This window comes from Esox lucius, chromosome 12 (genome assembly GCF_011004845.1).
Source record: "Esox lucius isolate fEsoLuc1 chromosome 12, fEsoLuc1.pri, whole genome shotgun sequence".
NCBI classification, from domain to species: domain Eukaryota; kingdom Metazoa; phylum Chordata; class Actinopteri; order Esociformes; family Esocidae; genus Esox; species Esox lucius.
Window position 1 is genome coordinate 24,728,965 of NC_047580.1, and position 20,643 is coordinate 24,749,607.

At 40.2% G+C, this 20,643-nt stretch overlaps 2 protein-coding genes across 4 annotated transcripts; both read right to left on the reverse strand.

Annotated features, from left to right (window-relative positions):
• Window positions 1-1,507: 1,507 nt before the first annotated feature.
• Window positions 1,508-10,658, reverse strand: LOC105022369 (porcupine O-acyltransferase). Of its 2 annotated transcripts, XM_010890683.3 has the most exons (15): window positions 9,931-10,657; window positions 9,068-9,220; window positions 8,639-8,831; window positions 8,393-8,436; window positions 7,800-7,981; window positions 7,568-7,698; window positions 7,357-7,377; window positions 6,712-6,726; window positions 5,801-5,926; window positions 5,580-5,680; window positions 5,272-5,348; window positions 5,126-5,189; window positions 4,809-4,894; window positions 4,427-4,540; window positions 1,508-3,638 (listed from the first exon to the last, which is right to left on the reverse strand). In XM_010890683.3, the coding sequence occupies exons 2-15, from the start codon at window positions 9,201-9,203 to the stop codon at window positions 3,537-3,539; spliced, it is 1,392 nt and encodes a 463-aa protein (XP_010888985.2). In that variant the 5' UTR covers window positions 9,204-9,220; window positions 9,931-10,657; the 3' UTR covers window positions 1,508-3,536. The 2 variants fall into 2 exon arrangements, with proteins under 2 accessions (XP_010888985.2, XP_019906901.2); XM_020051342.2 differs by lacking the exon at window positions 6,712-6,726 and having other exon boundaries at window positions 9,931-10,658.
• Window positions 10,659-13,649: 2,991 nt separating this feature from the next.
• Window positions 13,650-15,627, reverse strand: LOC105022368 (zinc finger protein 678). 2 transcript variants are annotated; one of them, XM_010890682.4, is made up of 3 exons: window positions 15,306-15,627; window positions 14,940-15,063; window positions 13,650-14,763 (listed from the first exon to the last, which is right to left on the reverse strand). In XM_010890682.4, exons 2-3 carry the CDS (start codon window positions 15,033-15,035, stop codon window positions 14,191-14,193), a joined length of 669 nt encoding a protein of 222 aa, XP_010888984.3. In that variant the 5' UTR covers window positions 15,036-15,063; window positions 15,306-15,627; the 3' UTR covers window positions 13,650-14,190. The 2 variants fall into 2 exon arrangements, with proteins under 2 accessions (XP_010888984.3, XP_012991838.2); XM_013136384.3 differs by having other exon boundaries at window positions 13,650-15,063.
• Between the last annotated feature and the right edge of the window lie 5,016 nt (window positions 15,628-20,643).

A 20,643-nucleotide genomic window follows, 5' to 3' on the forward strand; every position in this document is an offset into this window, starting at 1 on the left:
TTATTATCAACCTATTTTGTATTCATTATATTATTATATACTTGTTTTTCTTTATAGGTATAGTATAATGTAGTAAATGTAGGCCAATGCTATATTTGTGTTTTATTGAATTTTGTGTCAAAAGTTAAAATCTTTACTACCCAATGTAGTTGAAGTGTCTCTGTATTGAGAAAAGATAAACACTGTGCAATGCCACCTGTATTTAGAAATTGACCATGAACGTTATTAATATAAATAATAATAATAATATTAATAATATAAAGGTAATGTAAAAAGCATTATCTACATTTGTAGATCTTTAGGGGACAATTATTCTAAATGCTATAAATCACCATTATTTATCTTGTAGGTAACAAATCTGACAAGAAATCAACTACCAAGGTAAGAGCAACAAACCAGTCGGCTATTAGTTTATTGCAAATTAAAGATTGCATTTTGGATTTTTTCAACTAAACCACCCATCCCACCAATTAATCTCCACAGCAACCACAGAGTCCAAAGGAGCAACCGAAGAAAGCTGATCAGAAAGGAGATGATAACAAAAAGCAAGGAGGTAAGCATTAGACTAATCTTCAATTATGATGGTCTGAAACACCCTCAAGTATGAGTTTTCATTTTTTCCCAGAACTCCACCGTGTCCATATGATTGGAGTGTTGGACCAAGTGGATTACAGTTAGCTATTCCCACCCATTGCTGTTGCTATCTATTGAATGTATCTCTCCCGTTTCCACACCCTCACAGGACAGCCGAAGGGAGAGAAGCAATAATTTCCAGGCATTTGTAAAGATGGCTCTGGAGACTCTGCTCGGATCCTGCCGTCGCAAGCACGGGGGTCCTCGGGGTAGGCAAGGCTGAACGGCAGCCTCCCATCTTCTCTCCACCTCCCTTGGACCTGTAGACAGGCCCCCCCGTCTCACTACACTTACTGCGCTCACATGCTCTCGAATGGGCAGAAAGTGAGCGTTTCCATCCATCAGCGAACCACTGTGTCTTTTCTTCCCACCCAGCTTCACCCACCCCTGTTGTCTGCTCGGTGTTGTGGCTTTTGGACGCTTGGAATTGTATGGACACAAAGTCAGACCGAGCCATTATGCCCTTGAGCTTCCCCTGAAACTGAAATGTCCGCCCAACCACCCACCGTTCCCTTGTCCCACCCCAAGTTCCTTGCTTTGATTAATCAACTGTCGAACGGTCCAAACCATTCATGTAAATAAGCAAATAAACAATTATTTCCTAAAACAGTCCAGTAGTTTCTTGTCGTAACATGTTTACCCAAAAGGTTTTTGAATGCAGCATAATGACAGGACTGCTTGGCAGAGATCGTTTACTTCAGAGGTAGATTTAGCAAGATTATGTTGCTGAGCATCACCCCAGATTATGAGCTGAGCGAGATGCAAGACTCATACATTTCACACTGTCAATGTTGTAGCCATGGGATGAAAACAAAGGTAACGTTTTAGTTCCTTGTAGATCTTCACATAAACTTAAACCAAATATAGACAGTGATTCCGTTTTGAGACATTTTAATAAAAAAGTATCCTAGACCTCTATCTGCTTCACACATAAAGGGAAGATTCTGACAAAACAAAGGTCAATATTTTACTAGAGTGGCCCAAGGTGGTGTGATAAGGCAATGCACTTGTACATTACATGGAAGATAAGGACCATGTATTCTAAGGGAATGGCCTAATCAATTACAGTATATGTTACATACAGTGAGGTCCAAAAGAATTTGAACAGAGAACTATGTTGTGGATTTGAATTTGGATTTTAAATATACAATTACTTTGTATATTATTTTAATTTGAACTGTTATACCGTTTTGAAATTACAGCAATTTCTGTATAGTCACCACATTTATGGAACCAAAAGTATTTTTACAAATACATAATAGGTGCATTAAAGAACAAATGTACAGTTTTTCTGTCCCATTGTCTTGCAGTTAATGACTACATCAGTTTGTACAAACATAATGCATCTGCAGTATATTTCGGCTGTTTTATATTTCGGCTGTTTTTTAAATAAATATGTGCAAATAAAAGGCCAAAATTGTACTGGGTTATTTTGGAGACCATTTAATGTAAACTAAGAAACACTCCCACACTCATGTACACACTACCATAATTACATTATAATCCAGAATGATTTGAGAATGAGAAGTCACATAAACACCAAGATAATACTCCTGAAGACTGGCTTAATGTCCCTAAATCTAGTATTTGTTACTCAAAATTCATTCTGCATTAGCCGCAATTTTGGTACCATCCACATTAATGTAGAAAGTTGTGAAAATTCCCTAACATTTAAGCTGCCAGTCAGCACTTCATAGTCATTGTATAATTTTAAAGTGCTAGAGTTAATGTGTCACTTTGAACCTCACCATATCCCAATGTAATGGTCCCAGTGACTAATGTGTAGCAGAAATAAAAGCAAGACATTTAAAACAATAAAAGCCCTGGGCTTTTCTGGGCTGTCCGTGAACACAAGACTCATGTATGTTTCGGTTTATGTGCAGTGTATTCAGGAGCCATATGGAATCATGAATGTTAAAAAGAGCAGCATGTCAAAAAATTGCCAAAAACTTTAGTTACTAACTTCAAATTACATCTTATTTGTGCATCTAAAACAGGAAGTTACGCATTTTCAAAATCAGCTTTACAGCAGATAAAAACCAAATCCAAATGTTTTTGACTAAACTACAATTATTAGTGAATATATCAGTTACACAGTTGTTAACAGGACAATCAGAATAATGGCTCAAATGACTGGACGGATAAACATAGTAAGAAATACACAAACAATTAACATTAATATTTCTATAAATAAAATTAAAAACAGGAAAAATACAAACTTCCATTTTTCCTAGTCAAATCTACAAAGGAAAGTTGCAGCCAATTTCTTTCCCCCTGTTTAATCTGGCACTAAATATTCTACAGATGTAATAACTAAGTAGGGTGTAATACCTAAGTAGTGTTTAATAATTAAATGTAGCATTGTAATAAGGAAAACAATACTACAATGGAATACTCAGTCATATCTGAAAGCTAGAAAACAGGTTAGTTGTCCATAAGGGAAAGTGAATGATTGACCACAACCATACTGACAGAACAAGTATTGATTGGGAATCGATGAGAGGTCATATCGGCATTTGCTGTTGATCGATGTCAGCTGTCTCTCCAGGGAAACGCAGCAGCTCAAACAAAAGGTTGTGATTAAGTAAGAGTGATTCATTATTTCAAGGGTATCAAAAATATGTTGTCACCAGCAGGTTACAGTAAGTAGATAGTCCCATCTCCTAGGCTGTGTCCTGAGCACTGCATGTTGGTGTTGAGTAAAATAGTTAATATACTGTCCTGTACATATTAGCGGATGTGTTTACTCTTCAGTCCAATACTGGAGGTCCTCACAGTGCAGGGAAGAGAGCCAGTCTTTCCTCAACAGGCAATTACCTCTTGTTATTGCTTCTCTTCTCCATCTTTCTGTGCCCAACTCACACACACACACACATACAAACACATACACACACACACACGATCTAGAGGATGATGCGATAGAGCACCCAACATCCAAACGTCACCCAGTGACTGGCCCAACTTAGCTCCGACCACTTCTGAATTGTGTGGTTGGCCACGTCACTCTATAGAGGGAGAACACAGACATGGGTTAATTGTTTCATCAGAACACAGACATGATTTAATTGTTTCATCAGAACACGGTTATGGAATTTCTTGAACTCATATATACTTAATTCTATAAATGAGTTACTAAATGAAAGTACTGAGTCCCTATGTTAAGATAATAAAAAGGAATGTGGGAGAGGGGGATCTGGTATCCTTAGTTCCTTGGGATAAGGTGGGGGAACAGCCCGTTCTTTGGGTAAAATTGTTGACATAAGACAGCTGTGCAGTATCTTACCACACCCCTTTTAACTGTTTAAATACTGCCTATTCTGTGTTTTCCTCAGAGATTCCTCGCAGGTTTACTCTGTAAGCTTTTGACGCTTTTCTTCATTGCAAGTAAATAAAACTGCTAATTGTGCCAAGATTATTTTGTCTCTGTACTTACTTCCATTAAGAGTTCTTATCAATGGAATCTCCATAACAACACAGACATGTGTTCATTGTTTCATCAGAACACAGACATGGGTTCATTGTTTCATCAGAACACAGACATGGGTTCATTGTTTCATCAGAACACAGACATGTGTTCATTGTTTCATCAGAACACAGACATGGGTTCATTGTTTCATCAGAACACAGACATGGGTTCATTGTTTCATCAGAACACAGACATGGGTTCATTATTTCATCAGAACACAGACATGGGTCCATTGTGTCATTGGAACTCAGACATGGGTTTATCGTATCTCAAGAGCCATGTATGAGGATTTGGCCATTGTATCGCTGAAGGTCAGTAAATAGTTACCTCATCATTTTCTTCCATGTAGTCCACACTGGAGTTGAACAGAGAACCCAGATATGCCAGGTGGAAGACGGCCAGGAAGCTAAAGGCCAAGTTAACGATGTACACCCAAACAGCCTGTGTGGAGGGGAAGAACACAGAGGGGTCTGCTGAGTAATTTTATACATGCCACAGAGCATGATTGTATCATGCAGTACACCTGTATGGAATCATCTGCATTCGTTATATTCCTCAACTCATTCATGCAGGTTTTTCCTTTAATTTTTCACCAGTCTGTATTTTAAAAAGTTGTATTTTCATCTGCATGGGACCAACATAGAAATATCTTAAAGCTTTAAACGTGTAAATTCCGACACATATCACCACATTCTTTTCTAAACCATACCTTTTTGTTCTTGTGAGTGCAGTTTTGCTGACATTTCTTTGATAGAATACACGCGTTAAAAATTGCGGCCAGTCTCTTCCGCAAAACTAGAACAGAGGATCATGGATTCAATTAGTACAGACCAATCTAAAAGAGGTCTCAATCATTAACCCTGATAAACCAAAAACCTGTTCACGGATTGCTAATTACGAAAAAGCTACGTAGGTCACCTAAAGTTTCGATGTGATAAATGTTATTGATCAAATATAACGTGGAGCTGAAATAACACGAGAAAAAGGTCGTTTTTGAATAGCTGTACTCTATACATTTAGACTTACCATGTTCAATGTACGTGATGAAGCCGAGAGACAGCAGTACTGCACCCAGGTGGAAGCTCAGACCCTAAAGGCCAAGGGAAACAATGATAAGCAAACGTCCTGTTACACACCCTAACTCACTGTCACGCCTGCCGGTTCATACTCACATGCAGAAGTGCACTGGTGGTGTATGTCACTAGGATGGCGGGGAAGGTCCCAAGATTGCGAGCACTGGTGAAAACGTCTGGGCGATCAGACAGAGAAACACTCTAAGGGATTGAGTTTGTGTTCCAGTTTAATTGGAATCATTTAGCTGGCATGTCTACTGGTTTACATTTCATTGCAGGAACAGGGCTAGAGTTGAAAACATAATAGTTGCATACATGTTGTTTAGGGGGGGTTCACATTAAAGTCTATATAGTCAGAGTATAGTAATGCTACTGTAGGAATTGGTCCTATTTCACGGAAATCTTACAAGTGTTGAGCCAGCTGGACATAGGCAGGTTCCATGAGCTGGCCACCTCCCCCATGGACCTGGGAAACTCAACATGCAAGGGCCGCGCAACCGTCATATCCCTGGGGAAACAAACAGGTAGATCTGAGGAGGAAAAGAAAACTAGGAGGGGACAAACAAACTACTGAACATACGATTAGTCTATGCCAAGCCTCGTAACCACCATGCTTCAATGTACTGACCATTTGAGGTTGTCTTTCTCCTCAGTGAAGCCTGCTCCGGCCAGAGTGGTGGTGGTCTCACTCAAGTAACCAACAAAGTAGTTGCTGAAGTGGAATGAGAGGGCATTCTCGTAGGCCAGGAGCCACCTGGAAGTCAATGGAGGAAGGTTACATTAGAAGGTCTGTCAAACAGCCTGAAATCAAACACAAAAATGAATGTAAACTGCATCTCCTTTTTACAAGTTGATATCTATTAAATCATACCTGAAAAAAGTTTTTAAATCCGTGTTTTATTGCCAGAGCCCACTTTTGGGAAAAGCTGCCACTTTAAACTGTATCTTGAACAGACCAATTATAAAGTACTTGAAATGCAATTATAGATGACATGTGGGCTCATTGGCTGAGATGGCCAGTCAGGGATCGGCTAACATTAGCATGACGTTATGATGGCTCATTGTTGGCCAGTCAGGGATCGGCTAACATTAGCATGACGTTATGATGGCTCATTGTTGGCCAGTCAGGGATCTACTAACATTAGCATGACGTTATGATGGCTCATTGTTAGCCGTTCAGGGATCTACTAACATTAGCATGACGTTATGTTGGCTCATTGTTGGCCAGTCAGGGATCTACTAACATTAGCATGACGTTATGACAGCTCATTGCTGGCCAGTCAGGGATCGACTAACATTAACATGATGTTATGATGTCTCATTGTTGGCCAGTCAGGGATCTACTAACATTAGCATGACGTTATGATGGCTCATTGGCTCAGTTGACCAATCACTTGTCTTGAAAAAAAGTTGCCTCACATCATGTATGAAAACAGTGTACTCATATTGTAATTTTTTACAGCTCCTATTTAACAAAAAATATGGGAACACTGAAAAGACACAAACAAAAATCTATCAAAATATATTGGTATAACATACCTTGCCACAGAACCTCTGCACAGCAATTAATTGAAGGATGATGAATATTAATTACCACCATTATAATAATTTTGTTTAATACTTTCTCATGACATGCATGGGTAATGTAAAGACAGATGTGCATGAGTGGGGTAAAGGAGACAGATGTGATTGTGGGAATGTTGATGGAACACTATGCAGGTGACAGGGAGGTTGTGGGAATGCTGTTGGAATACCTGTGCAGGAGACAGGGAGGTTGTGGGAATGCTGTTGGAATACCTGTGCAGGAGACAGGGAGGTTGTGGGAATGCTGTTGGAATACCTGTGCAGGAGACAGGGAGGTTGTGGGAAGGTTGATGGAATATCTGTGCAGGAGAAGGGGAGGTTATGAATGTTGATGGAACAGCCATGAAGGTGACAGGGAGGTTGTGGGAATTTTGAGGGAACAGCTGGCAGGTGAGAGGAAGGTTGTGGGAATGTCGAGTGAACAGCCATCCAGGTGTCAGAGAGGTTGCATGAATTGTCGAGGGAACAGCCGGGCAGGTGTCAGGGAGGTTGTGGAGATCTCAAGGGAATAGCCATGCAGTTGACAGGGAGGTGGCACAACTTGTGAGTTAGCAATGGATAATGCAAAAGGAGCGAGTTTGGGGATATTCTAATAAGTACCTGATTTTCTTTTTTGTTTTGCTGGAGACAAAGGTAAAAAAAAAAAAAGAATGTTAGCAATACACAACAGAAAAACATTACTCAAGCATCTTACCTTAAAAAGCATTTAGATCGCACACTTTTTTGGAAAATAACAAAACATCCATGCGTGTGAATGTTTTTGCTGACTTTGGTAAATCATTTGAGGTGCAATAAGAGGTCATCAACTCACTGGCGTAGCAGCTTGTCCCCGTAGACGGGGATGAAGTAAGTGAAGAGGTAGGGAGCCACACAGTTGGAGATCAACAGACAGATTTGGCTCTTCACCCAACTGACACACACCTTCCATATCCAGGAGAAACTCTAAACAAGAGATCAAATATATACATAAAATATCTCTCAATTGTCTTCCCCCATCTCCCCTGCACCCCTCGGCACAGAACAGGACTTAACAGTGAGCTAACCAGCTTGCGGCCCTCTGTAGCCTCTCTGTAGCTGGAGAAGCTGATCCAGGGCCCAAATATGACAGTCCCAACAAAGTAGATGTAGCCCATGAACTCCACAGGAGACGGCACATCCACCAGCACGCCCCGGTCCAGGTCAAACGCCAGGGAAATGGCCTTCATGGCAACCACCATTTGGGAACCTGCAGATATAGAATGCAGAGATTTGAAATCACAACGTTCATGTTTTCCTGCACCACCTCATTTCTGTAGTCTGTTCACAAATCTTTCACAGGGTTTATATGTGGATCTGAAGTCATCCAGTATATTCATATGCAGGGGAATATATGGCTCTGTAGGCATAACATGTTTTCATATTTCACTTATGCTGAAAAATATAGAGGGGAGAGCCCTCACCAAAAGAGCAGTGGGTCAGAGCTGAACTTATTCTGCAGCAGTACATGTCAACCGGAGCCAGTGGCTCAGAGGACCAGATCGCCCTCGGACACTCAGAATTAGATTGTATGAATGAGGTTTTGTGGAATGCTGTTTCTTTCTGTGAGCTACACGCCCTGTAGTGGAAACACTGATAGTGTACTAATGTTTGTACCAACCTCTCATTTTGTGCCAGGTTGTAGTGTCCATCATATGCAGCTCTCTGGTTGGATAAGAAAAGAGTAGGCAATATGAGGACTGAAAGACCATTTTTCATTAGCAACTCAGGACAGGGTCATAATTGTCCCTTTATATGACAGTTCTGTAGAGGGACACCGAGGGGATTTGACCCATGTCTGTTCATCGTCATCGTCTTTCCTTAAAAGAAAGTGTCTGCCATCCGCTAACAGGCAATGCCTACATACCCCATGAGCAGGTAAATGACGATAGTGATGGAGAGGAAGGTGGCCCGGTTACTGGAGTGCCGACAGAGGAAGAGGATGAGGTAGCAAAGCAGACTGAGAAGCACCACCCAGACCATGTGGAGCTCAAAGAACAGGTACAGGGTGTAGAACCCTCCCACCACAGTGCTCAAGTGTTTAACATAGGACGGGAGGCCTGACCCGAGAAACAACAAACACAAACAACACAAACAGAATGGGAACAGGCAGACAGTTGAAAAGCAGGTACAGACTGAAGTTACTCCGTTCTGTATTATAATTCCTCATAAATGTGCCAAATAGAATCTCCTGATGCTCATCATGTACTGTCTTCACTAAAGAGCCCTGTGACCTAACCTCAAAACTTGAGTAAATGGTCAGATGCTCTTGTGACCTGGGAATGTGAAAGCTCACCCAGAATCCAGAGGAGTCGGCATAAAAAACAGATGATGAGAAGCCTCCAGACCTGCTCCAAGCCCTGCTGAGCAGTGGGCACCAGGCAGCCCTCAGCAAGCTCATGGAAGAACTCCTGTCTGCTGAAGGACCCCATAATGCCATGCACAAGACCTGTGAACATGGACAAATAATCAGGACAAAAGAACATTCCAATAGGCAATGTTATGCATTCCAATGATTCCGTTTTATAGAGAAATAACATATGTGACCAGCCCTCTTTGTGTATGCTCACTTGGTAAACTAAGTATCACGATTGACACTATGTGTACAGTGCTGCAGGGGCTCAATAGGGCAATAAGCTAAATGCATTACATGGAGTTTTATTCAATTATAAGCATGAATGTTTTATATAGGGCGAATTATTGTTCATAGGCACGATGCAACGCAGCGCATACAGTCTGATATAACTTACAGTCAGGCAATCAGCATCCTGACTGTAAGTTCAAAAAGGATTTGCATGCCGGCTTTACAAAGAACTCACAAATAGCTAGCAGCTAGCAGACTAACATTATTGCCGTACAAATCTGTCGTAATCCGCAGTGCAGTTGTCTTCACTGTAGCTGCTAATTTAAAGGTCGTATAAGCTATAGTTTTTCGTTATTGATGATTGATTATTGATGATATGATTCTGGTGAAATTCATTGCCCATGCTTTCCTCATAAACCATCAAACATGAAGTGATAAGAAAATAGCCACACAGCAGTGGCTGGATTGGCTAGCCAGCCGAGCCCCACGCGCTTCACCGCCAGCGGGTGGCCGATACTGTTTTCACGACCTTATTCAAGACTTGCTTTCCGTTTTTTAGAGAAAGTATGTCTTACCTCAAAATCAAACCTTCAGTCAACAGTCAACTGGGTCTTGTCCGTTTTTTTCTCTGTAGCCACTTGACACTGTTATGTTTCATGCACGGTCGGTCCTGATGCTGACACCAAGCTCCAGGTCACAGCATCAGCAGCAGCAGTCGTTTCACTCATTCATGCAGCCAATGCTACTCTACGAACAGATTGACCAATCATCTGCGTCGCTTTAAAGGAATCAGCCAATCACTGACGTTTTAGCTGAGTATACTCAAACCTTGTAGACAGTGTAGACTGCTTCAGTTTCCAAGTGCCAGAAGACGTATCTACGGATAAATAATACCCAATAACCTGCTTGCAAGCATTATAATGTCAAAATACGCTAAAAACTTACCAAAATATGATGTTTCCCTGGACAACCATAATAATTTACTGCCGTACGTACGGAATGTACCGGAAGAAAAATAGAAGGTGTGCTACAGATGTCTTATTTTAATGTCTGACCTCTCCGTGTTTCTCTGTAGGAGAGGTTTTTGCACCACTATTGTAATTTTTTTATTTTATTCAAAATTGTATTTTTAAGGATGTTGGGAGGATGAGGTCCTAGACGACGCCTCAGGACTACCCCGCCTGATCATTCCTGTCCCTGTACTAAGTCCATCTGGTTGTGTCGCAGTTCTAGGTTCTGCCTGCTAATTCATGCTTGTCACAGCCCACCTAGTCATCCCTGTCCAAGTCCACAAGTTGTTTCTGAACTAGATTAAGTCAAAAGAGACTCCGACATAAACCCACCTCTATGTATTGACCCGCTGATCATCTGAACGTATTTATAAATATTCGGCACTGGCAAAACAGGACTGGCCACTCCTACCGCTCATCTTTAGGTTTATTTTTAACTATCAACAGTACTAGGCTATGTTTCCTGGTCACTAATCATTCCTAATAATTTCTTGCTGTTGCTTGTTATTTGGGGCTTTACACTGTGTAAGTGTAAGCACTAGGTGACAACTACTGTTGTATATATAAACATACATTTTATTGAGTTATAAGTATATTCTTGCCGTAACAACAGAACATCAACATTCTCAGGGAAACTGCGTATTTTGGTAAGCGGACAGCGTTTTTTGACATTACAGTTTGCAAAGCTGAAAAACTGTGCTCCGAATGACTTGATTCTAAACGGTAGAAACATCCTGTACTTCTCAGGAACTGAAGCAAGTGCCGACCAATACAGTATATCCTATTTCATTAAGAACTGATTGTATATTGACTGTATAGCTCAATTGTCACTCTTACAATGCCAAGGTTGTACAGGTGCTGGTCATTAAATTAGAATATCATCAAAAAGTTGATTTATTTCAGTAACTCCATTCAAAAAGTGAAACTTGTATAATGTATATATTCATTCCACACAGACTGATATATTTCAAGTGTTTATTTCTTTTAATTTTGATGATTATAACTGACAACTAATGAAAACCCAAAATTCAGTATCTCAGAAAATTTGAATATTGTGAAAAGGTTCAATATTGAAGACACCTGGTGCCACACTCTAATCAGTTAATTAACTCAAAACACCTGCAAAGGCCTTTAAATGGTCTCTCAGTCTAGTTTTGTAGGCTACACAATCATGGGGAAGACTGCTGACTTGACAGCTGTCCAAAAGACGACCATTGACACCTTGCACAAGGAGGGCAAGACACAAAAGGTCATTGCTAAAGTGGCTGGCTGTTCACAGAGCTCTGTGTCCAAGCACATTAATAGAGGCGAAGGGAAGGAAAAGATGTGGTAGAAAAAAGTGTACAAGCAATAGGGATAACCGCACCCTGGAGAGAATTGTGAAACAAAACCCATTCAAAAATGTGGGGGAGATTCACAAAGAGTGGACTGCAGCTGGAGTCAGAGCTTCAAGAACCACCACACACAGACGTATGCAAGACATGGGTTTCAGCTGTCGCATTCCTTGTGTCAAGCCACTCTTGAACAAGACACAGCGTCAGAAGCGTCTCTCCTGGGCTAAAGACAAAAAGGACTGCACTGCTGCTGAGTTATGTTATTTTAAAGTATTATGTACTGATTACTGAAGTACATTTTGCATTTCCTTTGGAAATCAAGGTCCCAGAGTCTGGAGGAAGAGTTGCTTGAAGTCCAGTGTCTCATAACACCTGAGCAGTGACACAGACTGATCGACTCCATGCCACGCCGCATTGCTGCAGTAATTCAGGCAAAAGGAGCCCCAACTAAGTATTGAGTGATGTACATGCTCAAACTTTTCATGTTCATACTTTTCAATTGGCCATCATTTCTAAAAATCCTTTTATTGTATTGGTCTTAAGTAATATTCAAATTTTCTGAGATATTGAATTTGGGATTTTCATTAGTTGTCAGTTATAATCATCAAAATTAAAAGAAATTAAGTTTCACTTCTTGAATGGAATTACTGAAATAAATCAACTTTTTGATGATATTCTATTTTATGACCAGCACCTGTATGTTCGATTTCCTCATGGAGCTAAATCATGGGAAAGGAAAATGTATGCTAGCACTACTGTTACTCGGCTAAGACAAGGTAAATGTAATTCCTCAGTGAAAAGATCCTGGCTGTTCCAGCACTAGATAGCCGAAACCCTGATGTTTATCATCTATCAGGTAGTCAATTATGCTGAACTGGTGTATATACTTTTGGCCAAACAAATCATTTTCAGTTTTTACACCAATTTTATGCCCATTCTATCTAATTTGTGATTAAGGTCAGACTTCATCGCAGCAACTTTGAGCAAACTTGGGACAGTCAATGTTGAAATGTCTTCCAAAGCACACCCAATACCGTCCTGGTTCTTGTAATGCTGCTCATTCAATAGGGGGTCTCGACCAGACTCTACAGTTGAGCTCACCGACACCCATGACACCACAAGGAGTTGCTAAAGCATGGTGAGGCAATGCCATTTTATTACCATTACTAAATCTAGACGATGCTGGCCAACTGTACCAACCTCTGCAGAATCCCTGGATGAATCCACAAGTTGGATGCAAACCCAGGTCTTAAATACAAAGTGCCATTCAGGAGTAAGTTTAATATTTAATTTCAGTAGGTCTGTTTAATATGGAGGGGTACTACATCATCTTTTTCCTACTTAAATGTGTCCAATATACTTTGAGTTTTCCTGAGTATGAAATGTGATATACAAATAAACATGCCTTGCAAAATCTGAATTAAGGTTAACCCATAGGCATGCAGACTTTCAGGTGGCATTAGACGTTTATACGTGTAAGATCTGGCCTCAACCCCATCTACTCAAGATCCTAATAACGTTAGTATAAAGTTAGTGGTGATAATAACCCACTTTTATTACTGATGCACTTGCATTTTGATAAATTTAAAATAATCTGATCCAGAGGAATTTAAAGAAACTATTAGGGATAAGTGCTTTGCTAATGGGCCAGTGACTGATTTTACATTAGCATTATTCAGTATTTACAACTTGTTGTAAGACAAGCATGGCATCTGTTTTTAATTGTGAAGAGAAAAACAAATATAAACATTCGCTATAACACAGACCCTGATACAAAAAGACTTTACAAATGCTGTTAAGTAGTTGATGTTATATGAGTCAAGATATTTCAATGGAGGCTTACATTCACTTTGAAATGGGTCTTGTGACAAAATTTATAAATATGTAAAGTGTCAACTGTGAAGAGAAAGGCTAGACATTATCAATAAAAAATAAACATACACTACCACCTGAGATAAATGCAGCTTTCAGTCAGAGACTATAGAATTTTAATATTTGCCCAAATATAACAGCATTATCCACTTACACAGACTAGAGATTTAGTGTTTCACCTGATCCTATGAAATAAGAAGAGGTACATTTAGGAATAATCAGAAAAACCCTGACTTAAACCCTACAAGGCTCTATCATCACAACCTATGTAAATGTGTTATTTGTAACAGAGATTTATAGCTGGGTTAATAATGTATAGACATTCTAATCTGCCGTTCTTTGGCAACAGAGCAAAACATAATTGAATTAATTTTACAAAATAAATACAAAACCACTAATGATCTCAAAGGGAAAATCATTTTAAATGTTTGACAATGTTTACAAATCATGATCAGTGGTGGAAATTAACAAAGAAATACAAATCATTATGCAAGTGTTGAGGTATTGCTTCTTTCTGAAATTGTCCAGAACTTTGAAGAAACAGAAACATTAAATCTTTATCATGATCCAAATTATTATTCAATTGTATCATCATCATCATCATCACCATCATCTGGGATCACAGAATAACCTCAATGTCATAGGCAACTTTTAGCAATTTGTCTCTAGGCGACATTACAGGCCAAAGTTCATTTTGAGGCACAGAATGTACCCTCTCCATTGAGACCGGGTGCTTCGCAATTTTTTTCTTCTTAGAATGATCACGCTTGGTTGAGAGATCATGGCTCTTTTTCTTCTTCTTCTTTTTCTTCTTTTTGTTAAGCTTTTCAAGTTGCCTGGGTGTGAGTGTAACCTGAATGGTAGGTGTGGGTTGCATGGTGGTCATGGACTCAAACCCAGGCCGGGGCTCAAGGTCGGGTCGGGGTATTCCTCTGGGGTACTCGTGGCGCTGGCAGAACAGCACGCCACACTTCCGGCAGCGGTACGCCTCCTCCTTGGCGTGGATGGTCTGGTGACGCTTGAGGTTATGGTGTGTGGTGAACGAGCGCTCACACTGGTCGCAGGGGAAAGGCCGCTCCCCGGTGTGCACCCGCTGGTGCTCGGTGTAGTGGCTGCGGCTCAGGAAACGCTTCCCACACACACCGCAGGGAAAAGGCCGCTCTTCGTCATGAAACTGTTTGTGTCTCACCATCTGAGGAAAAGAGAAGAAGTTCTGGCCGCACACCTCACAGGTAAACCCTCCAACCGGGTTGGCGCTATGCGAAGGTGGCAATATCAGAGTGGGATGCCGCTTGTATGGCTTTAGGGAAGGTTCTGGTATGACAAAAGGATTTGATGGAACACTCCGTTTGTTTATTTTCAGGTTACCAGTAGGTTCTGTTTGCAGAATAGCCATTGCAGCCTCTCGTACTTTGTAAACAGCCACACCTGCTGCAGCCCTCTTGCCCAGCCCAGGAGACTCATTTTGCTGATTAGCCATGTCTACTCCAGCCTAAAAAAAATCAGATTACATGACAGTAAAACAATTTCAGAAAAGGAAACACCAAAGTACATTAAAACAGTGTTTTGATTGGTCTGATGTTAACAGAAAAACGTACCATATACAAGAACCAAAGGTTCGCAAAGAAAAGGTATTTTATGGTTTAATCCTGCCAACAAGCTAACGTTATTATGCCCACATTGTATGAATTCATCAGGAAGGTATCTTCCATAGGTAATCAGTTACCTTCTTACCTTTAGAAAGACCACGGACACACTGTGAAAGACTGTAGTCGACTACTAACTAAAAGGGAGTGGATTGTTGTAGCTAGCTTGCTAGGATATATGGCTAGTAACATTCGCAAATTGTGCTGGAAAGCAAAATTATCTCACGAGACCAGACAGATTATTGAAAACGCACCATAAATATTTGCAAATGCACACAAAACTGATTCACGTTTCGGTATCAGCACAAGGAGAAAAACATTTCCGAGGATATTGCAGAAACGCCTGCTAACGAGCAACTTTTATTCTAGTCTCGAGGGCTTTTTACATGTTGGGTGCATCACTAATACGTTCCTCCGAAAACGAAACTATAAATAGTGGTTCCTAGCTTCAAACAGACAAACAGTTAGTAAATCCTACGAAAAAATATAAACCAGGATATGACTATTTTGCTTTATACTTGAACACCAGGTCAGGACAAACCATATTCAATTTTTTTCAGCTACTACAAGTGGTAAATCCACGTCTTTGCCTTATTGGAATAGTAGTAGCTGTTTTTTCTCTGGAAAATGTTCATGCTGTCACCTTTCTTCCTATTCCTTCCTCTCCACCTATTCTCTCTTGATATTCCCTCCTCCATCTATTCTCTTATCTTCCAATTCCCTCCTCTCCACATATTCTCTCCTCTTTTGTCTCCCTATACCCTCCTCTACATTTATTCTCTTTTCCCATTTCCTCCTCCCATCTCTTCTTTAGTTTCTTCCTCGCTCCTCTATTCCTCTTCCATTATCTCCATATCGTTTTCCTCTCCTCTCTTCCCTGGTAGGCTACTAATCTCTTTCTCCAAATTAATAAAGTTATTTAGGTTAAGAAAATATATAATTTAATTCAGACTTTCATCAGAATAGCTGAAGTTACTTAACACCACGGTCCCTGCTATTCCCTGTCTCTTTTGCTGCAATTGATTAAAATATTTCAAACATAACTTAAGAAAGAATAATCACATAAAAAACGGACCCACTTACGTCGCAATTAATGTTGGATGAACAACTACTGTAACTAGCATGGCAAAATAGTAGACTACTGTTGTTTCTCACACCGGGAGAACAAGAAATTGTTTCGCGCGCTGTGCTCACAGGGATAACTGTCCGTGTGAGAACGAATGTTTTTTCGAAAACGGCCTGTGCTTCTCGTACAGCTCGTCTGCATAGATGGAACGTTTTGGTGGCTCCAATTACTATGACAGCGCGATATGTGTTCCTCAAATCGCATGCAGAAAAAAGCACAAGCCAAATACCCTTAAGAAAATGTATCAGTGGAGACCACGGGGACACACACCTAACTACCCCCCTCCTCACCCCACACACACACACAAAAGTTGTCAATTCTTAACCACTGCCAGTGACGTGATAAAGCTGCTGGGCAAAAATCTAAGTAAATCGTTGTCGATCAACACCATGATAGAACAGCTGTGTTTGGTCATTCATAACTGATATGTCATTATGCCAGGTACTAGCTTTAACTAATGGGAATGTCACCACCATAGAAAAGTTATGTTCATTTCGATAGGTGAGCTGAAGCGTTTCTAAATGTTGCCCCCCCCCCCAACATTTTTAATACTTCAAGGGAAATAACACTTCTTAATTTTACTTTTATAAACACAAAGTAAATACGATAGCAGGTGTACAAAAAATAATTAACAATAAAGGAGAATCAACATAGTGTGCTGTTATAAAAAAATAAAAAAAATAAAGACAAAATAAAAACTTTATTTACTAATGTGCAATCAAATAAAACCTTACGGAATCACGGGGCTACTCACTCTCAGAGAGGGAATTGATTCAAGTCGTGATGGTTCTCCTGCAGCATCTTCTTGGCCTCTCTCCAAAAACCTGTTGAAAGCATCTGTCATATTTGATTGCAAAATAATAAATGGTCAAGTTCAAATGTTCAGAACAACAAAGATACATCTGACGGCCAGTTCAGATCAATGATTTGCAACGAGATTAGATGCAACTTGCGAAAAAATCCCAGACGTTCTAAAACCACTAGTGCACTTGGCCATTAGGTAAGTCCCCAGGGCCTTCAAACACTCTGCAACTAGACAGTTCACTGCTGCAAATGTATCTGCCAAATTCTAAAAGCAGCCCGAATTATGATCTGAACTGGCCTTTAGGGTTCCACTTCCACCCTTTGCCCACTGCCTGAGCAAATGCTATGTATGTACTGCTATTCTTTGTAGTTCTAATTTAGCTAGTTACTAGCTTAGCTAGTTAGCTAGCTTAGTGCGCTACATTTCAAATAGCTTAAACCAGAGATAGATTCATTCAGATGGTAGAGTCAGAATTTGGTGTAAACAGAATGAGAACATGGATCCATCATGCCTTGTTACCACTGTGCAGGCTGGTGGTGGTGGTGTAATGGTGTGGGGGATGTTTTCTTGGCACACTTTAGGCCCCTTAGTGCCAATTGGGCATCGTTTAAATGCCATGGCTTACCTGAGCATTGTTTCTGACCATGTCCATCCCTTTATGACCACCATGTATCCATCCTCTGATGGCTACTTCCAGCAGGATAATGCACCATGTCACAAAGCTCGAATCATTTCAAATTGATTTCTGGAACATGACAATGAGTTCACTGTACTGAAATGGCCCCCACAGTCATCAGATCTCAACCCAATAGAGCATCTTTGGGATGTGGTGGAACGGGAGCTACATTTCTAAAGAATGCATTCAGCACCTTGTTGAATGAATGCCACGTAGAATTAAGGCAGTTCTGAAGGCGAAAGGGGGTCAAACACAGTATTAGTATGGTGTTCCTAATTATCCTTTAGGTGAGTGTATTTTTTTAATGGCGGGTGGTGCCCTAGGTTGCCTCGGTTGCCAATGCCTAGAAACGCCTCTGGGTGAGCAATATATAACTTGGAAATATTGGTCAGCAAAATTATCTCCTGCCTGGTGTAGTGAGTTACAGTAGTTAGATAGTTAGTTTAGCTATCAGGAGGAAAATGTGAGCCTAAAGTTGTAAATTTGATAGAAGCAGTACTGATCCTCATGTTCTGATGTTTCACCGTGGCCACATCCCTATAATGGGATAAGGAAGTGAAAATTCCCCCAAATCTGTATTTGGTGCTCATTTTAGTTAGACACATTCTAGTTAGACTTGGTTAAATCTTTTCATTCTCTTAAATTAAACACCACAACGTTTTTTTCTCAGCTGGGAATGTTGATTGAAGTGTTTAGTACAACATATATTTGTGATATTGTTATAAACCTTTATCATACCGATTAAAAATACCTGTCATTATAGCCAAGTCCCGTGGACCATATTTTGTGAGCACCTTTTGGAGCTGGGCACATTTGATCGAGTTACGTTACGATTTGGGGGATTCCACCTCTTTTGTCCACGTTTATTCAAATTGTGTTTCACCTCTTATATCGACATTTATTCAACTGTTATAAGAGTCTTTACAATATTTAAAACTTTTATAATGTCAACTTTTTATGTTGATATCAGTTCTCTGAAAAACAATTCACATTAGGTGCTTGATGCAGTTCTTGAGAAATTCTGGCAGATGGCACTGTTGTCCGCAGAATACAAATGTTGATAAATTCAGTTTATACTCTCATTTAGGATTACACTGAACTACATATGACCCATAATAAATAGTTACATAGAGAAAGCAATGGTGGGCTCTAACACAATGTGCATATGAACGCGCTTCTGACTTGTGAACGCTTTTATGACTTAACTATATAAAAGGGACAGACATATTCCCAAACTGTAATTAAATCAGAAAAAATATTGGGAAATTGTTACTGTCCCCATTTTGAGCATTTTTTTGCTTTAAGTTTTAGATTTAGGGCAAAACCTAAAATTGAGGTTAGGGTTAGAATTAGGTTTAGGCATTAGGTCCACCCCTCCTTGCATAGGTTTAGGCATACATTTTGGGTTTAAAGGGTTTATTTTCATGTTGGTTTAAAAAATGCACGGGCCTGCTGCACCCACTCATACCATCCTCTCCTTTGTGTTGTTTATATGTGTGTGTTTGTGTGCATGGGTGTGTGTGTGCTTGTTTAACAAATGTGATAGTAATTATTAACTCTCTTGTGTTGTGTAATAACAGAATGCCCATCAATAACAGGATTTTCTGGAGAAAAACAAACATAAGAGAGCACATTACATCTATGTATTAACAGGGGTTATGCAATCATTACTTGTTAAGTATCTAACATGTTCTACAATCATACATTCAGAAGCAAATCACAAGGAGCCCCCAGTATCTAACCAATACATTAAACTTCTTTAGTATATAACCTATCACTTTAAAATTCATATCACATTGGGGAGAATTAATGTTTTAAACCTCCCCTATCTAATTACAAACATTAGAGTAAATCTTTCCTGGGTAAACTGACTATAAATGCATTCTCATCTACTGTACAGCAATGACCTGGGCTCAACTAAGCTCAACTGCCTTGTTCAGGTTATCTAATCTTCATCAATCTAGCAACCTTTAGGTTATTGGTCAGAGGCTTTAATTACTAGGCTACCTGAGACCCAAACATCTCTACAGTGGCAAGTGGAAACAGGACAAAAGCCTGTAAAATGTGCTTGTATGTAATATACACTCACCTAAAGGATTATTAGGAACACCATACTAATACTGTGTTTGACCCCCTTTCGCCTTCAGAACTGCCTTAATTCTACGTGGCATTGATTCAACAAGGTGCTGAAAGCATTCTTTAGAAATGTTGGCCCATATTGATAGGATAGCATCTTGCAGTTGATGGAGATTTGTGGGATGCACATCCAGGGCACGAAGCTCCCGTTCCACCACATCCCAAAGATGCTCTATTGGGTTGAGATCTGGTGACTGTGGGGGCCATTTCAGTACAGTGAACTCATTGTCATGTTCAAGAAACCAATTTGAAATGATTCAAGCTTTGTGACATGGTGCATTATCCTGCTGGAAGTAGCCATCAGAGGATGGGTACATGGTGGTTATAAAGGGATGGACATGGTCAGAAACAATGCTCAGGTAGGCTGTGGCATTTAAACAATGCCCAATTGGCACTAAGGGGCCTAAAGTGTGCCAAGAAAACATCCCCCACACCATTACACCACCACCACCAGCCTGCACAGTGGTAACAAGGCATGATGGATCCATGTTCTCATTCTGTTTACACCAAATTCTGACTCTACCATCTGAATGTCTCAACAGAAATCGAGACTCATCAGACCAGGCAACATTCTTCCAGTCTTCAACTGTCCAATTTTGGTGAGCTCGTGCAAATTGTAGCCTCTTTTTCCTATTTGTAGTGGAGATGAGTGGTACCCGGTGGGGTCTTCTGCTGTTGTAGCC

What these genes read in the sequence shown, in the direction of transcription:
- LOC105022368 (XM_013136384.3), bottom strand. Translation starts at nt 15,051, where the DNA reads ATGGCTAATCAGCAAAATGAGTCTCCTGGGCTGGGCAAGAGGGCTGCA.
- LOC105022369 (XM_010890683.3), bottom strand. Translation starts at nt 9,203, where the DNA reads ATGGGGTCCTTCAGCAGACAGGAGTTCTTCCATGAGCTTGCTGAGGGC. An exon ending in GGGGACAAGCTGCTACGCCA is followed by an intron (nt 7,378 to 7,567) that starts GTGAGTTGATGA and finishes CTTTGTCTCCAG; the next exon opens with CAAAACAAAAAAGAAAATCA. An exon ending in CATCACGTACATTGAACATG is followed by an intron (nt 4,895 to 5,125) that starts GTAAGTCTAAAT and finishes CCTCTGTTCTAG; the next exon opens with TTTTGCGGAAGAGACTGGCC.